Below are 22323 nucleotides of genomic sequence, written 5' to 3' on the forward strand. Positions count from 1 at the left end.
ATTTATTGAAATATTCAAAATTTAGCACTTTTAGTTCAAAAAACTGAGCTATAAGTGTTAAAATTTAGATATTTCCAAAAATGTTTAGGTAAAAGTATCAAATTTTTAGTTTTTCGATTTCTCTCGTCGAGACGAATTAGCAATCGACAAAAGTTTGATTCAAAACTAAGAAACACAAAAAAAAATAAAAAAAATAAAGGCAAAAAAAAAAAATATCTAGGCTTATTTTGAAAAACTAAGCCTTAGTGGTGGACGTGGGACTCTTTTTTGGGACCAAATCACATATATTCAAATATTAACAACAAAATATCATCCTTATATAATACTAACACAATTTCGAGGGGATCATTTTTTATGAGTATTCTTTATGAGCAAAACCTACAACGTAATAGAAATAATGGGATAATTGGAAGGTGTGCGGGGATCCGGGCTCACGCTTGCACCCCATGGTCCACCCCTGAACATAGTGCCCTTCGGAAATAGTAGTTTTAGCTTGTTAAAATTATTCTACACTTTTTGCAAAATATTATAAATATAAACTTTAATTTGCTTGAAAAGAAAACTAAATTCACCCGTAACATAACAAATACTCTTTGAAATCTATCTCTTTTCTTCATTTCTTTGTCTTTTTATCGTTGTGGAATTTTCTCAATTATTTTGCAAGAAAATGGAGGAAATTTCAAGAGTCATATGCGTTGATCCATTGATATATAGGACAACAGGAAAAAATTTCTCAATGATGTTTTTTTTCATCCCCGATTGCAATCATTTTATTGAAGTAGAAGTTGAATTATGAAAGATAAATCAATAGAAAGGAATGTGTTAGAACTGTGACTCATATGTTAAATATGAAGAGATATCCCCGGGGTATGGTACGATATCGTACAAGGGTATTTTTGGGATACAAACCAAATACCATGTTAGGGTTAGGATAGACTCGGTATAAATACTCTATGTTGTAAACCCTAGTTCGTACTGTGATATTAAAAAACAGCAGCTGCTCTCACGCCCGTGTACATACCCAATTTTAGGGAATCACTTTTATCTCTGTGTTGATTTCTTTACTGTTTATACTCGTATATCGTGCATGTGTAATGATTCTAACGGAATGAAAAAAAAGAACTTATGTTAGTAATTGGGAGTACAAGAAAAACCATATTCTAATACGTTGACATTACCTCCTTCTTAAGCATTGTAAAAAAGTGAAGACCCATGAATGAATAAAATAACTACGTAGACAGAAATCATCCAACCCAAGACATTAAAACAGACCTGGCAATTTCAAATCTAGTAAATAAGTAGTAAATAACAAGACAACCAGGGAGGAAATTGCAGAAAAAATAATACTCTAATTGGGTTTGGCTAGCTTTAAAAAGTCAAGTTAACCTTTTTCTTCTTCTTCTTTCTCTTCTTTTTTTTTTTGTTTTTATTCAATTTTTTATCGCATTTATTAATTTTGCGTTAAACTTTTATGACTTAATGATTCTTCTCGACGAGAGGAATCGAAAAAATATAAAATTTGGATTGAAACTCATAATTTTTTGATTAAAGTCAAAAAGCTGGGTTTAATCTTATTTTATCTTTTCTCAACAAACGATGAGTTTCGATAAAAAAATTTATACCTTTTCATTTCCTTTCATTGAATAAATATGAAAAAAATTTAATTAAAAGCAAAACAAGAAATTAATTTGACTTCTGAAGCCAAACCCACTCTTAAATCAGGAACTTTCAGAAAAATAAAAAAATCCAATGAGAACACAGGAATCTTCCAGCCCAATGCTTCTCTCCAGTTCAAAGCACCACCTCCTCCATTACTGCAAATAAACAAAACAAATTTTCAAAATACAGCTCTGATTATATAGTCCTATAAAACACAGGGTTTTGGAATGGTGTAGCTATTCCTCCCCCATCTCTCTCTCTCTCCACCCTCTCTCTCTCTGTCTAAAACCCTCAAACCCATGTGATCACTTCCATTGACTTCTCTCCTCCACCGAGAATCTCAGTAATGCCGACACGGCGTCGCCGCGCCAACTTCCTCCCTCCCACTCTCCTCCTCCTCCTCACCATCATCTCTCTCTCCCAGATCTCCGCCGCCGACCTCGGCGATGTAAGCAAGCTCCGTTTCGAAAACCCCAGGCTCCGCCAGGCCTACATTGCCCTCCAGGCATGGAAGTCGGCCATCTTCTCCGACCCCCTCAACTTCACCGCCACCTGGACCGGCCCCGACGTCTGCTCCTACGCCGGCGTCTTCTGCTCCCCTTCCCCTTCCAGCCCCTCCGTCAGAGTCGTCGCCGGCGTTGACCTCAACCACGCTGACATCGCCGGGTACCTTCCGAAGGAACTCGGCCTCCTCTCTGACCTCGCCCTCCTCCACCTCAACTCCAACCGCTTCTGCGGCGCCGTCCCGATGTCCTTCCGGCGTTTGAAACTCCTCTTCGAGCTCGACTTGAGCAATAACCGGTTCGCCGGCACGTTCCCGTCCGTCGTCCTCTCCCTGCCGTCCTTGAAATTCCTCGACCTCCGGTACAACGAGTTCGAGGGACCGATCCCGGTCGACCTTTTCAACAAGGATCTTGACGCGCTCTTCTTGAACGACAACCGGTTCGTGTCCGGAATACCGGAAAATATCGGGAACTCCCCGGTCTCGGTCCTCGTCTTCGCTAACAACAATCTCGGGGGGTGCATTCCCGGCAGTATCGGGAACATGGCCGGTACACTCAACGAGATTATCTTGTTAAACGATAATCTCACCGGTTGTTTACCGGCGGAAATCGGGTTGTTGAAGAACGTTACGGTTTTTGATGTGAGTTTCAATGAGTTACAGGGTGGGATACCGAATGCGGTGGGTGAAATGAAGGCGGTGGAGCAGCTAGACTTCGGGCATAATAAGTTGACGGGAGTGGTTCCGGCGAGTGTTTGTCAACTGCCCAGTTTGCAGAATTTTACGTTTTCGTTTAATTATCTCACCGGAGAGCCGCCGTCGTGTGGCGGAGGAAAGGTGGTGGTTGATGATAGGAAGAATTGTATTGCTGGGAAGGCGGGGCAGCGGTCGGGTAAGGAGTGTTCTTCTGAAGCTGCGAGGCCTGTGGATTGTAGTAAGATGAAATGCGGTGGCGGAACGAAGAAGAGGCCTCCGCCGCCAGTCGTAAAGCCTTCACCGCCTCTGCCTTCTTCTCCGCCACCGCCTTCACCTTCCCCACCGGTTGCTGATAAAGTTTCAGGCCGGACTTTTTCGGCTCCACCACCACCCTCTCCTCCGCCGCCTGTTTGGCTCTCACCTCCACCACCACCGTCGCCGCCACCGCCTTCACCTTCACCACCGCCGCCGCCTTCACCTCCCCCACCAATGTCTTCTTCACCTCCCCCTCCAGCTACTGATAAAGTTTCAGGCCGGACCTTTTCGGCTCCACCACCGCCCTCTCCTCCGCCGCCTGTTTGGCTCTCACCTCCACCACCACCGTCGCCGTCGCCGCCGCCGCCTTCACCACCAATGTCGGCTTCACCTCCCCCTCCAACTACTGATAAAGTTTCAGGCCGGACTTTTTCGGCTCCACCACCACCCTCTCCTCCGCCGCCTGTTTGGCTCTCACCTCCACCTCCACCTCCACCTCCACCACCACCGTCGCCGCCGCCTCCTTCACCATCCCCACCAATGTTGCCTTCACCTCCCCCTCCAAACGCTGATAAAGTTTCAGGCCGGACTTTTTCGGCTCCACCACCGCCCTCTCCTCCACCGCCTGTTTGGCTCTCACCTCCACCACCGCCGCCACCACCACCATTGCCGTCCCCACCACCAATTCACTATAGTCCACCGCCATCACCGTCCCCACCACCTCCCTCACCACCAATTCACTATAGTCCACCACCACCATCACCGTCCCCACCACCACAACCATCACCTTGCCCACCACCACCAATTCACTATAGTCCACCACCACCATCACCATCACCGTCCCCACCACCTCCTCCTCCATCACCGCCAATTCACTATAGTCCACCACCACCATCACCATCGCCGCCACCACCACCTCCTCCACCACCTCCAATTCCATACACTCCACCACCACCATCACCATCCCCGCCACCACCACCATCACTGTCCCCGCCACCATCACCACCAATGCACTATACTCCACCACCATCCCCGTCCCCACCGCCACCACTTCCATCCACACCACCAAAACCCGCACCTATGCCTCCTTGTGACGAAACTTGGCCTCCCCCACCTCCTCCACCGCCCCCACCCATGGCTCCTAATTGTGAGGAAAGTTATCCTTCCCCACCTCCTCCGCCGCCAGCAGAATCATTCCCACCCACCATCCCACCACCGCAATGGCATTACTCACCACCGCCACCGGTATTCGGAAACACGCCACTTCCTCCTGTTGAAGGAGTCTCCTATGCATCTCCACCTCCCCCTGTTATTCCCTACTATTGATCATCTACCCAACGACCCCATTTCCTCAATCCCCTTTTTTGCCTTTTAACTTCCTTGATTTTGTTCACTACTTATCAATATTGCCTTTGTTAATTATGTCTACAAGAGAGACCGACCGGGAAATACAAATTCTTTTGATTAAAATTACATAATTGTTTTGTGTTGTGAATCTGTGAGTCAGCAAATTAGCAAAAAAATACACTTAATTTCCATTTTGTTTTTCTCTTGTCCTTCCTTGTAATTTGTATGAATATATGACTACTGTTTGGAGTATCGATCGGCCAATGGAGAGAGAGAATGGGATAGAGAGGCGTGTTGAGGGATGGTGCATGGCAGAAATTTCATGATTCCATTGTGCAACGAAATGGCACTTGATCTACCCAATAGACGGTTCAAATTATCGGCCAATATGGAGAGAGAGAGAGAGAGAGAGAGAGAGAGAGAGAGAGAGAGAGAGAGAGAGAGGTCTTGAGGGATGTTGCAAGGGAATGCCGAAATTTTATAATTTGATCATGCAAGGAAATGACACTTGATCTACCCGATAGACTGTTGGGATTATAGGCCAATGGAGAGAGAGAGAGAGAGAGAGAGAGAGAGAGAGAGAGAGAGAGAGAGAGAGAGAGAGAGACGTGTTGAGGGATGGTGCAAGGGAATGGCAGAAATTTTATATAATTTGATTGTGCAAGGAAATGGCATTTGGAACATTTTAATTTTTCCCAAAGGCACGACGACGGTGGCACATGTTCGTTTGCTGGGAATGTATCAAGCTGATGATTTATGGGTAAAGCCTAATTCCGGAAACATTATTCAGTGCTCGGATCTTGATCCAACACACCTACATCACATAGTTTGCAGTAAATTTTGGGTGCCGGTAGGTTACCACACTCATGGTACCCTATCGACAATTCGAACTGCCTAAACGTGCTTTGGACGGTCCGGATTTTAGAAAGAGAAAAAGAAAAGAGAGTGGTGGGGTGAGGGGACAAAGAGGGAATAAATCTGGGTCATCCAAAACACGTTTGGACGGTCTGGTTTGTCGACGGATACTGCCACGTGGTATCCGCTCGGCACCCAAAAACTTCTCGCATGATTGGGATGCCGCAATACGTACTACTGCGCGGATTGCCATACGAAGTCCCAAACTGCCCCATAATCTAGCGGGTTAAATTTGCCGAGGTCGAGGATTTATTTCTTCCTATGGTGTAATTATTCAATGCTCTCACACCGTACTAGGTCGCATGATCCGCGTGATCGGGGTGCCGCACTGGACACTATTTTGCAGATTGTCAAACTCAATCCACAATCATGCACTCTTCATTGGTGGATTGATTATGCCAAACGTGAGATCTCAAAGTGTCATCCATTCTGTATATTCTGACAAGCGACTCTCTCATGTTATCGCACTCGCATGCACTTCCGCCCCTGCTCGGTGTGACTTAGCAACACACGCACAAGAATGTGAGGTCTCGTACTCTTGTAAGTGTGCATGTTAGGTCATATCCCAGAAGAAACATATAATTAATGTCTCCAAAATCAGACCTATTTGTCCCAAATTATTCTCATGAATCCCATGAGGCATGTCAAGGTATTATTTGGGCCTAGTTAGGTTCGGCACAGTACCCTCTTAAAGGCCCATAATTTGGGGAATCAAATGTTGGTCTGTGAGCAGCTATCAAATCACTTAAGGCCCACACATTCAGCTCGGCTTTCTCCTGCCTCTTTTTAACCTGGAGAAATCGCTTACTTAATTGGAGGATCTCGACCTTGGAGTTTGGCTCAATGGTCGTGTAGCACTCCTTTGCAGTGTGAGATCTAGGGTGTTTTTGTGTGGGTGTTTGCTCGGTTGGCATTTTTGCTTCTTTTTGGAGGATCTTTCTTCTCTAGTTCGGGTGTTTATTTCACCTGTTTGGGAGTTCTTTTGCTGCAGTGTTGGCTGCTGTTTTGGCGATTGTTTCTGCTATCAGCCCTGTCATTGTCTGTTCTTTTTGTGAGCTTGTTGTTGTTGTTCAGATGTTGTTTGCTGTTTTTTTTTAGTCCTTTGGTCCTGTTGCTTTGGTTGGCGCCTTACCTTCCTTGGTTGTAAGGTCTCGGATGGCGATTGCCGTTGCCCTAGGACCATTTAATCTTTCTTATCTTTTTCAAAGATTAATAAATTTATTTTGCCGATGATAAAAAGAGAGAGGATACGATTGATATTGAAATTAAGTTAGAAGGCACATAAGGTAGAGTAGGAATTTTAAAATCTCCATGTTGTACAACTAAAAAATGAATAATAATGGGAGTGCATTCATTCTTCATGTTGGAAGAAATGGAGATGGGTTGGGAGTCTTGGAGATGCTTTTCGTCTGTCATTTCGGCATTTGCTAAACGCCATGTTATGAGATGAACACCATCAAATATGTGTCGTCAGGACATTAGTTCAAGGGATGTCCAAGGGATGAGCACTACTTTTTTTTGCTTATTGTCGAGATAAGATTTGAACTGTTGGATCGCCGAAGGGACGGCTCAAATGGTGCACCGCCCGCACAGTACCATCCCCGGTTCCAAAGAATGTAAAATTTGTTGAAAACCAAGCGTTTAATTTCCTGAAAATCATCAACAAAGCCAGAAACCGCTCTGTTTTGCAATATGAAAGCATAAACAGAGAAAACAAAACCAAAACCAAATCCATAATTATTAAGCATTAGCTAGATGTGTTACAAAACCAAAACCAAAACCAAAATAAGTACTATTTCGCAAGCCCATAGTTATCAACTTTACAACAGAGGCTTACTTTGAAAGTCCAAATAGGAAGGACTCAAGGGCTTAAATACATGGGCTGCCTTGGACTCAACCAAATCCAATTGTTTTTCAAGGAGGTGCATATACACAATCCAAATCACCATCCCGACTTGTACTTGGCACTGGCATTACATACCCAGTTTGACCACCCCACGGGAAATGGTACGACCCGAAACTCGGCGGACCCCACCTGAAGTCCACCCCAAGTCACCGGAATCCGCTGTCCCGAAGACACAACCACCGCGGCTTCATCGGCATCCTCTTTGCAGTATTCCTTGACAATCGCCTTTTCTAGTCGATGCAACTCCACCCAATCGATCATCCCTAGGAAGTGCTCCTCCTTTCGTGGCCCGCCACTCATTCGTGCACAACCTTCGCGACTTGACTCAGCTCCTTGAGCTTGCGTACGGTTTCCTCGCTGTAGGGAACCGAAAGAACATTGCCTAAGTAATTCTGCATGAAATAATCAGCTCCGTCTCTTGTAGGGAAACTAGCGTTAATTAGAAACTGCTAAGCACAATGAGACTAACCAAGCCTTGGTTTAAGATATTCTGATCGAATATATTAGATACTCCGTCCATTTTATAATTTTACCTCTTTATGAAATGTCATGTCATTTTTAAGATCACATAACGAAGCCCTTTCGCAGATAGTATTATGAATTTTTTCGAACCACACTTTAAAGATCTCAATTATTTCTATTTCTTTGGACTTGCGTAAAATTGGAACTTTTTTCTCATACCATTCTCTAATGGGGTTGGTAAAATTTATGCCCAAGGCATATTGACAAAAAAATAAATTAAGATTTGTATAAATTACCATCAACATATCCTCGTCCTCTGCTCATGTTATTCAATCTCTCTCTCCCATCAACAACAACCCCCATCTTGCATCTCTTCGAGATATCATCACCGGTGTGTGCGTGGTTACCCAGAGTAGGAGTTCCAGGATGGCAGTTTGTGGATTGTGAAGGTTTTGTTTTTTTTTTGGTATTTTAGTCTTGTTGCTGTTAGTCTTTGTGGTTGGTGCTTCGGAGGCCCTGAGATCGTAGCCGCTCCCCTTCAACCCGTGGTTTGAGATTTTTCGGCAGCGGTGCGGTTCTTGTTGGTGTGTTTGAGTGGCTGCCTCTCGGTGATCTCTCCCTCGTCCGTGTATTACGGGGATAGTAATGTCCAGAAATGGCAACGCCTTCTTCTCGGCTTGGCGGATATCATCGTTTCATGAGCTTGCTGCTCTGGCCTTTATCGTTTCTAGCGCTTACTGTAATCCAAGGTTTTGGTTTTTGGAAATTTAGATGCTTGATTTCGGGGTTTTGTTCCCCTGCTCGTAGTGTATTCTCTGTAAATTGATCCTCTGGAAGCCTTTAATCAATATTGGCTATGAATATGGATTTAAAAAATATATATATGTAGGTGGTAAAAGTTTAAATATCACCTCTTAAAAAATACCAGTTACTACAAAACAGAGAATTTTTTTTTGTACATAATTTACCAGTCAGTTAATGATGTCGCATATTAATCATTGTGAGCTTTTCTTGGTCTATTTTTTTAAAATGGTTTAGGTAAAAACTTCTTCATACACTTATTAATCTCCAAATCCATATTGTTTACAGCTCTTCCAATTCAACAATCAATCCTAAAAAAGTTACAGTTAAGTTTTTTTTATTAATTCTCACTATTTTGGGAGGTCATTATCAAAGTTTTTTGGTTGCTAAATTGGCTAATAATAGTAAGGTTAGTTTTTCAAAATTGACAAGTGATTAGGACTGCAATAACCGGACAAGATTAGGTGTTTTCCCCCATTCATCGGGGTCTCGCTGAGTCTGGGCCAGTCAAATTGCGCCACGAAGGGAGTACATGGTTTGGGAGAGGTAAATTTCTTACCAACTTGTCACACTCAATGTCAATAGGAAGTTTCCTTGGAGCCGGGTATTGTAATATTGAAGATGTGCAATCAAAAGGACTTTGGAAAATCCTATTGGTGGAGACGATAATTGAGTCAATTGCAATATTCATGGTTGATGGAGAGTGAAGATTTTCGTGCGTGCTTGAGCAAAAATATATGCATAACCAATACCCAATTATAGAAAAGCCAAATGAATAAAGGATTATTTAATAGTATATTATTTTCTCCCTTTCACTCAATTGTCAATCGCCGATTGGTTCATGTTGAAAACCACTTTGAATTTAGTTTGTAGTACCCATTGTAGTAATTTAACCTTATACTCATTCACGCTAGTGATTAACTTATGCACCACAATTTTTTGGTTGTTTTTGTTCAATTTTTTTTTGCGTTTATTAGTTTTACGCCAAATTTTTATGTGTTTGGATGAGTAAGGACGAGGAATCGACTAAAGTAAAAAAAATTAACTTTTACGCAAGTATTTTAAGAAATATCCAAAGAAAAGCTCATAAAGTTAATTTTTGGACTTTTTCTTGAATATTTCCCAAAATACTTGTTTAAAAGTCATAATTTTTTACTTATCCGATTTCTTTCGTCCTTACTCACCCATATCACATAAGAGTTTGACGAAAAACTAACAAATGCAAAAAAAAATTAAACAAAGACAAAACTCAAAAATTATTCTACATAAGTTAATCACTAGCGTAAACACCCGTGTACCATTAACGCAACGACCAAAGTGCCGACTGGATATGAGGACTTGGTCGTCGCAGTCAAAATTCCTCCGCCCATGACCAGGGACTTTGTGATAGCGGATTACCTAGGTGTTGGACACCTTAATTAGTCTCTGTTTGCTAATTAATTCATGAATTTCCGACTTACCAAAAAAAAAAACACTCACTTGGGATCATAAGATAAATCTAACGGGGAAGGAGCGTAGGGTGCGACCACACCGTTAAACCTTCGATTTTTCTAAGACTTGGAGAATGTTTTACTCAATCCATGTTTTACCAATTTAAATATTTCGATTATTTGCTTCCTCGCTCTATTTCAATAGGTGTTTACATGGAGTTCACAAAATGAGAGTTCAGTTTTTTTTTTTTTTGAACGGCGAAAATAAATTTAGTTTTATTCCAAGCCAAACCGAGTCTTATGTCCCAATCACTTGGGGTCGGTTACATAAATCCTCTTTTTTCTCCATTGAGCTCTGTCAAGGACAAATTTAGTTTTATTAATCTTTGAAAATTGAGAGTCCAGTTGGCTCACCAACCCGTAGTTTGGGATTTTTCGGCAGCGATGCGGTTGTTGTTGGTGTGTTTGAGTGGCTGCTGTTGGGACAATTTCGGCATAACAAATAATTCCAGAGAACAATTTCATTGATACTGAACAATTACATAATCGAAACAAAATACAAATACAAAACAGAATGAAACAGTCGAGATACAAACTGATTTTTCAGAAAAACAAACCGAGTCCTGTGTGATATCACAGTCTCCTTAAGAAAGATTAGCCGCCTACCGTCGGTGTTGTAGGATCTTGTTCGGCGTCTTCCTCCCAGGGTTGGCTCGGCTAAACCGCAAGCCGTCGGAACACTACCATCGACTGCCTTGGCGAACTGACTACCGCCTGTCACTCTCTCTCAAAGAACAATATGCTGGAGTTATTGGAAGGGCTGGAATTTTCTGATGATTCCTCCGAAACGTGAGCCTCCTTTATATAGAGTGGTGGAGGAAGGAGAGGTGAATGCAGTCATCAATTGCTGAAATGAATTAAGCCATTATGCTGCTATCAAATGCTGGAGGTTACAAGAATAATACAGCCATCAATTGCTGAATAATACACCATCATGGCCATCATGGGGAAGGGTTATGGGAGTTTCAAAATCCACACATCAATACGTCTATTGATTGTGGTGCGTTCAGATACAACGAATCCGGGACATGCACGGTTGCCTCGGGAGACCCTCCGGTAGCCCCAATTTCATTCATCCAAAATTTCGTAAATTTCCAACAGCTGCCTCTCAGTGATCTCTTCCTCGTCCTTGTATTACGGGGATAGTAATGTCCAGAAATGGCAACGCCTTCTTCTCGGCTTGGCGAATATCATCGTTTCGTGGGCTTGCTGCTCTGGCCTTTATCGTTTCTAGCGCTTACTGTAATCCAGGGTTTTGATTTTTGGAAATTTCGATGCTTGATTTCGGGGTTTTGTTACCTTGCTCGTGGTGTATTCTCTGTAAATTGATCCTCCGGAAGCCTTTAATCAATATTGGCTATGAATATGGATTTAAAATATATATATATATATGTAGGTGGTAAAAGTTTAAATATCACCTCTTCAAAAATACCAGTTACTACAAAACAGAGAATTTTTTTTTGTACATAATTTACCAGTCAGTTAATGATGTCGCATATTAATCGTTGTGCACTTTTCTTGGTGTATTTTTTTTTAAATGGTTTAGGTAAAAACTTCTTCATACACTTATTAATCTCCAAATCCATATTGTTTACAGCCCTTCCAATTCAACAATCAATCCTCGAAAGTTACAGTTAAGTTTTTTTTATTAATTCTCACTATTTTGGGAAGTCATTATCAAAGTTTTTTGGTTGCTAAATTGGCTAATAATAGTAAGGTTAGTTTTTCAAAATTGACAAGTGATTAGGACTGCAATAACCGGACAAGATTAGGTGTTTTCCCCCATTCATCGGGCTCTCGCTGAGTCTGGGCCAGTCAAATTGCGCAACGAAGGGAGTACATGGTTTGGGAGAGGTAAATTTCTTACCAACTTGTCACACTCAATGTCAATAGGAAGTTTCCTTGGAGCCGGGTATTGTAATATTGAAGATATGCAATCAAAAGGACTTTGGAAAATCCTATTGGTGGAGACGATAATTGAGTCAATTGCAATATTCATGGTTGATGGAGAGTGAAGATTTTCGTGCGTGCTTGAGCAAAATATATGCATAACCAATACCCAATTATAGAAAAGCCAAAGGAATAAAGGATTATTTAATAGTATTATTTGGCACTTTCACCCATTAATGTAGTAATTTAACCTTATACCCCTTTCACGCTAGTGATTAACTTATGCACCAAATTTTTTTGGTTTTGTCATTGTTCAATTTTTTTTTGCGTTTGTTAGTTTTACGCCAAATTTTTATGTGATGTGGGTGGGTAAGGACAAGAGGAATTAGAAAAGTAAAAAATTTTAACTTTTACACAAGTAATTTGGGAAATATCTAAAGAAAAGCTCAAAAAGTTCAGTTTTTGGATTTTTTTCTTGAACATTTTCCAAAATACTTGTTTAAAAGTCATAATTTTTTACTTTTCTGATTCCTCTCCTCCCTACTCACCCATATCACGTAAAAGTTTGATGTAAAATTAACAAATGCAAAAAAAAAAAATTAAACAAAGACAAAACTCAAAAATTATTCTGCATAAGATGTTGACCAGGGACTTTGTGATAGCGGATTACCTAGGTGTTGGACACCTTAATTAGTCTCTGTTTGCTAATTAATTCATGAATTTCCGACTTATCAACAAAAAAAAAAAAAAAAACACTTGGGATCATAAGATAAATCCAACGGGAAGGAGCGTAGGTTGCGACCACACTGTTAAACCTTCGATTTTTCTAAGACTTGGAGAATGTTTTACTCAATCCATGTTTTACCAATTTAAATATTTCGATTATTTGCTTCAAAATTTGCTTCCTCGCTCTATTTCAATAGGTATTTAAATGGAGTTCACAAAATGAGAGTCTAGTTTTTTTTTTTTTTGGACAGCAAAAATAAATTTAGTTTTATTCCAAACCAAACTAAACCAAACCAAACCGAGCCTTATGTCCCAATCACTTGGGGTTGACTACATGAATCATTTTCCTCCATTAAGCTCTATCAAGGACAAATTTAGTTTTATTAATCTTTGAAAATTGAGAGTCCAGTTGGCTCACCAATTATTTTCCTTTTCTTCTTCTCTGAATTACTCAGGCCCCGTTCCAGAACGGGTTTTAAGTTCTTATTTTTTAAGAAGGCAATTTCAAGTTCAAAAATTATAGGCTTATTGAAATCTAAAAATATGCAATATGGATCTTGTTTGATAGATCTCATTGAGATCTTTAATACGATGCAAAAAAAATTGAAAAATTATTTTTCATTTACATTATTTTTGAGTTTAAAAATGTGAAATAAGTACTTATTTTTTAAGAAGGTGTTCTTGAATGGGGCCTCAGTACTTTGTTTGATGTAAATTGCTAATTCCCCCCTGACACATCCCCCCGGCCCTACCTCCCTTTTCCCATTATACCCCCGCCTCTCTCTCTCTCTCTCTCTCTCTTTTCTTTCTTTCTTTTTTTACCGTTTGTTTCTTCTTCTTTTTTTTTTCTTTTCTTTTCAGTTTCGTTTTTTTTTTCGTTTTTTTTTCAATTTCTTTTTTTTTTCATTTTATTTCCTTTTCTTTCTTTTCAGTTTGAATTTTTTTTCTCTTTAATAATAGGTTCAAGTCTAATTCTAGGCTTTGTAAAGTAATTGAGAGAAAAAAAAGTGTTTCAATTGATCATGATTATCCGACTGTCTTTTTTCTTTTTTGTCCTTTATAGATTAAAAAATATAGTTACTAAAATAAGTATTTCAATTTTCAATCCGTTTGAACCAGCGCAAAGTTGTTATTTTTCTGATCATTTCATCCTAAATGGTCCTAATAAATTTGTGACTCCAAGGCCTTTCAATGGACACCCTAAGAGAGTTTTGAAACTAAATAATGAGTCTTAGGGTATTTGTTGAAAGGCTTTAAACCAAAAAATTCATTATGACCATTTAAAATAAAATAATAAAAAAAACGATCCTTGCTCTGATTTAACTGAATTGAAAATTAAAGCACTTAATTCTTCAATTATATTTTTAAATATACAAAGGGTGTATTTATAGAAATTAAATAAATGAGGTATAAGTAAATAAAAAATTAAATTAAGGATCAAAAAAAAAAATTCTCTCTCCTCCTCGCTTCAGTTCCTGTCTCCTCTTTTTAGGTTATGCATATTTTTTAAAAAGGTGTTCTGGAACAGGGTCCACTCTCCAATCTTCATAGACTGTTTTAGACAGTTTGTAAGTTTGAACTAATGGTCATAATTAATTTTTTTGAACCAACGGGCAACTTTGAACCAATGTTTAATTTTTTTAACTTTTTAGACAGTTTATATATTTAAAAATATAGTTAAAAAATTAAATGTTCCAAATTTTAATATATTTAAACCGGTGGAAAGATTTTATTTTTTTAATCATTTTATCCTAAATGGTCATAATTAAATTTTGACTCCAGAACTCTCATTGAATAGCCTTAAGAAAGTCTTAGAATCAAATATCTATTAGGGCTAATCAATGAGAGCTACAAAGTTAAAATTTAATTATGATCATTTAGGATAAAATAATCAGAAAATTAAAATCTTTCTACCGGTTCAAACGGATTGAAATTTGGAACACTTAATTTTTTTAACCTTTTCAAACAGTTTATATATTTAAAAATATAGTTAAAAAATTAAGTGTTCCAAATTTCAATCCGTTTGAACCAGTGGAAAGATTTTAGTTTCCTAATCATTCTATCCTAAATGGCCATAATTAAATTTTGACTTTGGGGCTCTCGTTGATTAGCCCTAAGAGATATTTGATTCTATGAGTTCAAAAATTCATTATGACCATTAAAGATAAAATGATAAAGAAAACAAGATCTTTTCACCAATTCAACCGGATTGAAAATTGAAACACTAAAATAATTTTAAATAAATAAAAAAGAAAAAAGATAGAGGAACCGGAAAGAAAAGGAAAAAAAAAAAAAGAAAGAAGAAACTGGAAAGAAGGAAGGAAAGAAAGAAAGAAAGAAAAGGAAGAGAGAGAGAGAGAAGGGGAGAAAGGGGGTAATTTCGGAAAAGGGAGGTGGGGCCGGGGAGGGGGGTGTGTCAGGGGAGAGTAGCAGCTCTCTTGTTTGATGATTGCTTGACATTTGAGGTGTGATTTTTGCACATGATTTACTTGAGAATATGTGCCCACTTAGGGTCCCCCCCCCCAGAAAGTCAGTACTTTGTTTGATGATTGCTTGACATTTGAGGTGTGATTTTTGCACATGATTTACTTGAGAAAATGTGCCCACTTAGGGTCCCCCCCCCACACAAAGTCAATAGCGTTAGTTGTGATTAGAAAAATTTGAGAATTCAATTAAATGCATTAGAGTACATGGTGTAAATATCCATCCCGTTTTCACGATTATCCTTACCGAGTCATTGAAAAGAAAAGTATAATCAATGTATGATCGTATTTTTACCCTTTGCACAACTGAATTTTACCTCCCGGATTTCACCAAGTCCTCTCAACTGTATGATCGTATTTTTCAAACCTACTATCGACAAAGGAATGCCTATTTGAACAGAAAGTCTATGCCACCACATGGATCCACTGCACAAGTCCACCGCACGTGTCTGGGGTTCACTTTAATTGGGTCCTACAAAATACAAAAAAATGCTAATAAATTCTACTAAAATATTTTTTTATGGACCCTAGTAAAAAAATCAGCTCCAACGAATATAAAACCAGAAACCGCTAAATTTTGCAATATGAAAGCACAAAACAGAGAAAACAAAACCAAAACCAAATCCATAATTATTAAGCATTAGCTAGATATGGTACAAAATAAGTATTTTTCAAACCCATAATTATCAGACTTTACAACAAGCTTACTTACAAGTCCAAATAGGAAGGACTCAAGGGCTTAAATATATGGGCTGCCTTGGACTCAACCAAATCCAAGTGTTTTCCAAGGAGGTGCATATACACAATCCAATCACCATCCCGGCTTGTACTTGGCATTGGCATAACATACCCGGTTTGCCCACCCCACGGGAAATGGTACGACCCGAAACCCGGCGGACCCCACCCGAAGTCCACCCGAGTCGCCAGAAACCGCTGTCCCGAAGACACAACCACCGCAGCTTCATCGGTATCCTCTTTGCAGTATACCTTGACAATTGCCAGTTCTGGTCGATGCGACTCCACCCAATCGATCAGCCCGAGGAAGTGCTCCTCCTTCGTGGCCTCTGCCACGCATTCGTGCACAATGTTTGCGACTTGACTCAGCTCCATTGCCTTGAGCTCGCCCACGGTTTCCTCGCCGTAGGGAACCGAAAGAACATTGCCGAAGTAATTCTGCATGAAATAATCAGCCCCGTCTCCTGTAGGAAATCTAGCGTTAGGATATTCTGATCGAATAGTAGATACTCCGTCCATTTTATAATTTTAGCTCTTTATGAAATGTGGTGTGGTTTTTAAGATCAAATAACAAAGCACTTTCCCGCATAGTATTATGAATTTTTTTTTCACCGCTTTAACGATATCAATTATATCTTTGAACTTGTGTAAAAATTGTAACTTTTTTCTTATACGATTCTCTAATGAGGTTGGTAAAATTTATGCCCAAGGCATATTGACATAAAAAGAAATTAAGATTTGTACAAATTACCATTAACATATCCTTGTCCTCTGCTCATGTTATTCAATCTCACTCTCCCATCAACAACCACCCCCATCTTGCATCTCTTCGAGATATCATCACCCGCCGTCGCAATAAGCTTCCATAAAAACGCCGTAAATGCCTCCAATTTACTTCTCCTCTTACCACCATTAACCAAATTCATACCATTCGCTTCCGATTGCAGACGATCGATTTCCTTTGCATCGACGTAGTAGATCCGACTCAGGAGGTGGCCGTCACCACCGTCTTCCTCCTTACGTTCGGGCTCTTTTGCGTTACTGTGAAGTGGTAGAGATGATATCAAGACGTACATATTGTCGATGGAGGGGTGGTAGTGACCCGGGCGTCTTGGGCTGAGAACCGAGCGTCTGAAAGACGGGATTGTTGGTGATGCATTTGGAGTACTACGAGCGATGTGAGCCCAGGCAACGAAGAACATGTTGGCTGAGTAGGCATCGGCTACCCTGTGATCGAACGTGCATCCGATTACAAGGCCTCCACATTTTAGCTCTGTCACCTGTTTCAACATTAGCTTACGTTAATTAATATTGCAATATTACTTCATTCATCTCGATTTTTTTTTAATTTACACTCATATTTTTTGTAACAACCCGTTCCCACCCTGTACAATATTATCCGCTTTGAACACCAAATCCCATCGGACTTCCTAGTGAGGACACCCATCTCTGAATTACTCTAAGGCAATCACGCTTAACTGTGAAGTTTCAATGAGCTTTTGAAAGATTTATAAAAAAAATTTGCTTATCCAAAAAAAAAAAAAGTTTTAATGGATTTTAATGCCCTCACGACTTTAAAAAACCTTGTACAAAGTAGAATGATGATTTATTATTTATATAGCACACAACTTACATTTCATCAAGTAATGTGGGACCACCCTCAACTGACCTCTCTAGTCACTGATCAGACAGCCCCCGCACGGATCCCATCCACTCTTTAACCGGTCAACCTCTACGTGGAACTCCCATGGGCAGGGCGTCACACTGTTGCACTAGGAAATAAATAATTTTGTGTATGGTACCACGAGCTCACCTAAAGGACAAAAGTTATGATACTTTTACCCCTTCAGTATACGTTATTCTCTTTAATTCTTTCTCTCTTTGTCCTTTCAATTTGAGTAAGAATTGATAGCCTTCCAGGTCAAAGTTCAAATATCACCTCTTCAAAAATACAGTTACTCTAAAACAGAGAATTTTTGTTTGAAAAATAATTTACCAATCAGTTAATGATGTCGCGTATCCGGGTACATTTCTGTAAACTTTAATTAGATTGTCAATGATTAATTAATCATTGTGAACTTTTCTTGGTCTATTTTTTTTTAATTGTTTTGGAGAAAAACTTCTTCTTCTTACGCGTATCCGGGTTTTTTTTTCTTCACTATTTTTGGTGTATAGTTGGTAGCTAGGTAGGGGACCAGGGGTAAGTTACAAGGTCATTATCAAAGTTTGGTTGCTAAATTGGCTACTACTAAGGTAAGTTTTCCAAAATTGACTAGTGATTAGGACTGCAATATCCGGGCAAGTTAGGTGTTTTTTCCCCATTTATCGATCGGGTCTCGCTGAGTTTGGACCAGACAAACGAGAGATGCTAGGCTTACAACAAAACCATACAACATCCTTACATGTCAGCACTAGTTCACCTAGAAAATTGTGAAATGGTGGGCGTCAGTGCTGACGTGTAAGGATATTGTAAGTATGCTGTAGAATTTTGTTGTAAGACTAGCATTTTTGCAGACAAATTGTGCAACGGAGCCACGGAGGGAGTACATGATTTGGGGGAGGTTTCTTACCAACTTGTCACTCTCAATAGGAAGTTCTTTGCAAGTGGAGTAGAGTGCAGAAAATGTCTCTCTTATACTCCCATGCACATAAACAGGATTCGATTCCAGTAAGTACTCATTCCCCTTCCCAAATCCCCTAGGATAGAGTAGATCAAGATTAACGAGGGAAAAAAGAAAAGGAAAGGAAGTCAATTCCTTAATTGGGGGGGCTATTGCAATCAAAGGGACTTAAAAAAAACCCTATTGGTGGAGACGATAATTGAGTTAATTACAATATTCATGGTTGATGGAGAGAGAAGATTTGGTGCATGCTTGAGCAAAATAAAGGATTATTTAATAGAATTATTTTTCTCCCTTTCACTTGTTTGTCAATCGCCGACTGGTTCATGTTAGAAAACCGCAAAGAATTTAGTTTGTATTATTATTATATGTATTTGACACTTTCATTATTATATATATTTGACACTTTCACCCATTAATGTAGTGATTTAACCTGTCTACCAACCATTAACGCAGCGACCGAAGTGCCGACAAGTTAGCTACACTGGATATGAATTAAGACTTGGTTAGCTAGACTGGATATGAAGACTTGGTTGTCGGAGTCGAAATTCCTAGCTCCTTCCATGACCAGGGACCTTGTGATAGCAGATTACCTTGCTAGCTAGGCATTGGACAATTCAATAGAATTATTTCTTCCCTTTCACTCGTTTGTCAATCGCGGATTGGTTCATGTTGAAAACCGCTAAGAATTTAGTTTGTATTATTATATATATGACACTTTCACCCATTAATGTAGTAATTTAACCTTTCTGCGTACCAACCATTAACGCAACGACCGAAGTGCCGACAAGTTAGGTAGATTGGATATGAAGACTTGGTCGTCGCAGTCGAAAATTCCTAGCTCCTTCCATGACCAGGGACCTTGTGATAGAGGATTACCTAGCTAGGTGTTGGACACCTCAATTAGTCTCTGTTTAATTTGCTAGTTAATTCATCAATTTCCGACTTACCCAGGAAAGAAAATAAAAAATAAAAAAACAATTGGGATCATAAAATAAATCCAACGGGAAGGAGCGTAGGGAGCGACCACGCTGTTAAACCTTCGATTTTTCTAAGACTTGGAGAATGGTTTATTCAATCTGTGGTTCTCTCATAGATACTCTAGTTAATCTGGAAAAAAGATTGCTTCAAAATTTGCTTCCTCGCGAGTTCACAAAGTGAGAGTATAGTCTTTTTTTTTTTTTTTTTAACGGCGAAAATAAATTTAATACTATTATTAATCTTTGAAAATTGAGAGTCTAGCTAGTTGCCTCACTATTTATTTTCCTTTTTCTTCTTCTCTGTATTACTCAGTACTTTGTTTGATGATTTCAGGACATTTGGGGTGTGATTTTTGCACATGATTTTCTTGAGAATATGTGCCAACTTAGTTTTTTTTTTTCTCGGAAAAAATCTGTAGTGTTAGTTGAAGTTAGAAAGGTTTAAACTCAGTCAAATGCATCGGAGTACATGGTGCAAATACCCATCCCTTTTTCACCATTACCCTTATCGAGTCATTGAAAAGAAAAGTATAATCAATGTATAATCATTTTTACCCCCTTTTTTTATCGGCAAATTTTTTTTATTAGAAACTCGACAAAGAGAATATCGAGGAAGCAAAAAGTATAATCAATGTATGATTGTGTTTTTACCCTTTGAACAACTAAATTTTACTTCCCGGATTTTTGTTTGCTAAGTAAAAAGATTTTATTAATCTTTGAGGAAGATAACAAAGATTAAACGGATCTCGAACATACTGGCAAAAAAGCCACCCGAAAACCAACACCAAAGGATGGCAAGAAGCCAACCAAACCAAAAAACCTAAAATCAAGAAGACACAAGGGACAAGCTCGCAAAAAAGTGATTAAAATCAGTCATTTTATAGACCTCGTTGAGTAGGATACATGGGCAAAAAATTAACTTGATCGGACATCGATAGCTATGTGAACAAAACGGATTTGAGCAAGGAAAAATACATAATGTAAGTTTCAAATCATTGTTATATTTTTCTTTGCACAGATACGTTTTGTTAGCATAGTGATCGATGTCGGATCAAGCTATTTTTGGCGTGTATATCCTACCCGACCAGGTCTACAAAATTATTAAACTATTCCATCATTATTTTGGGCCAAGTATGGGCCCACAATGGCTATAGTCAAACTTCTCTTTGTTTGTAAGCCACGTTTGAGTACTATCATTTTTTTATTATTATAACAAAATGTCTGGATCAGCTTGTCCGCACATCGACTAGTTCCAAGACTCTGAATTTTACAACCGGGCAAACCTCTAATGATTATGACACACTGGATAGCCCAATCACATGTGCTACGTACGTGGAATTCATCCTGGTGATTTAGTTTGGTTCCGGTTATATAATGCTAGATCATGATCACATATGATTATCCTTATTTATGATACATAGAGATGTGGTCACCTTGGCTGATGCCCTTGGTGTGGGGCATCTTAGAACCTAGTTCAGACGCTGTTTTGCCTGGATTTTCCCTTCTGTTTCCTTAATTATGTTGTTGTTGCAACTTGAACTTACCTGTTTGACATAATTTTAATCTATTCTGACCAAAAAAAAAGAGATGTGGTCACCTTAAATAAGCTTATATGCAGATGTTTGTCTATGTTGGCGCACCTGAATGGCGAGCACGCCGCGGCTCTTGAAAGGGACCAACTTTCCATGGACAGAGTCATCCGGGCGATGTAGGTCAAGTTCATTGAGCTCCACATCCGCGCAAGCGTGAACAAAATCGACGCCGCGGTTGTTGCAGAGCAGCTCGGGCTCGCCAAGGCGGTTCTCCACCAGTTCTCCGGCAAAGGCATAGAAGGACACGAGAGCTTGCGCTAGGGCTTTCTTGAGGGTGCTCACCCTAGTACTATTGCTTTCGCGAGCATGCATTGTAGCGGTAGCTGGAGTATTATCGATATTGAGGAGGCTCCCCTCACTGTTGGTGGGGGTTTTCTTGTAGCAGAAGAAAACGCTGACGTCCAGGGGAGGGAGGAGTAGATCTAGGTTGGACATGGGCAACCAGTGCTCTTGCATTGGTATCACCGCCGCCACCACCTCCTTCCGCTTCAGGACCACCACAAATCCGCTACTATTAGAACCCATATATATTTTTCTAGCTAGATTGCTTGTACGTACGTAGTTACACACCACAAACAAGCGTGCGCGCTCTCAGAGAGAGAGAGAGAGAGAGAGAGAGAGAGAGTTTGGAAGTTGAGTAAATTAAAAACAGCTATGATGGATATCCGACGAGGCTTGTTCATGTGTTATTTATAGACATAGTACCATAAATACATAAACACAAGAGGTTGATGCATGAAAATGATTTTATCGATTCTGATTTGCTGGACGGGTTAGGTAGCTGTTCCATTCTGAGTTTAGGGCTACTGATTATATCTAAGCTAGCTAGCAAGCTGTAGCTGGTGGGGTGGAGTGAAAACTAGGGGTGTTCAAGAAAATCGTTCGAACCGTAAAATCGGTCCGATCAGGACTGAACCGTCATATTTGGTCCAGTTCTATGGTTTTACGGTCAGGTTATGGTTCTAAAAAAATAAAAACCGTTAATTTTGGTTTGGTTACTGGTTCTCAATTAATGAACTGTGGTTAAAACCGAACCGGACCATTTAAAACTAAGATAAATATAGATATACATATGTGTGTGTAATTAAATATATATTTGAATTTGGTAGGTTAATCTTTTTCTTGCTAAACTTAATTTATTTAGAGATGATTTTTATTTATTAGGAAAGCTTTTATTTTCTTTCTTCCTTTTCTATTCCAGCAGATTATCTTCATATTTCTTTAATTTTATGAGTTCATATTTGTAAATAAGTGTTTGGATGC

The 22323-nt window shown here is 39.6% G+C and overlaps 2 protein-coding genes across 4 annotated transcripts; one reads left to right on the forward strand and one right to left on the reverse strand.

Annotated features, from left to right (window-relative positions):
• The first annotated feature begins 1892 nt into the window (after window positions 1–1892).
• On the forward strand, window positions 1893–4582 carry LOC131325093 (leucine-rich repeat extensin-like protein 4). Of its 3 annotated transcripts, none has more exons than XM_058357170.1 (2): window positions 1893–3236; window positions 3279–4582. In XM_058357170.1, exons 1-2 carry the CDS (start codon window positions 2006–2008, stop codon window positions 4436–4438), a joined length of 2391 nt encoding a protein of 796 aa, XP_058213153.1. In that variant the 5' UTR covers window positions 1893–2005; the 3' UTR covers window positions 4439–4582. The 3 variants fall into 3 exon arrangements, with proteins under 3 accessions (XP_058213153.1, XP_058213161.1, XP_058213145.1); XM_058357178.1 differs by having other exon boundaries at window positions 1894–3553; window positions 3731–4582; XM_058357162.1 differs by having other exon boundaries at window positions 1894–4582.
• An 11152-nt stretch (window positions 4583–15734) lies between these two features.
• On the reverse strand, window positions 15735–21737 carry LOC131325112 (coniferyl alcohol acyltransferase-like). Its single transcript, XM_058357188.1, has 3 exons — window positions 21109–21737; window positions 16619–17147; window positions 15735–16331 (listed from the first exon to the last, which is right to left on the reverse strand). Exons 1-3 carry the CDS (start codon window positions 21583–21585, stop codon window positions 15841–15843), a joined length of 1497 nt encoding a protein of 498 aa, XP_058213171.1. The 5' UTR covers window positions 21586–21737; the 3' UTR covers window positions 15735–15840.
• Window positions 21738–22323: the final 586 nt, after the last annotated feature.

Source organism: Rhododendron vialii, chromosome 1a (genome assembly GCF_030253575.1).
Source record: "Rhododendron vialii isolate Sample 1 chromosome 1a, ASM3025357v1".
Taxonomy (NCBI): Eukaryota; Viridiplantae; Streptophyta; class Magnoliopsida; order Ericales; family Ericaceae; genus Rhododendron; species Rhododendron vialii.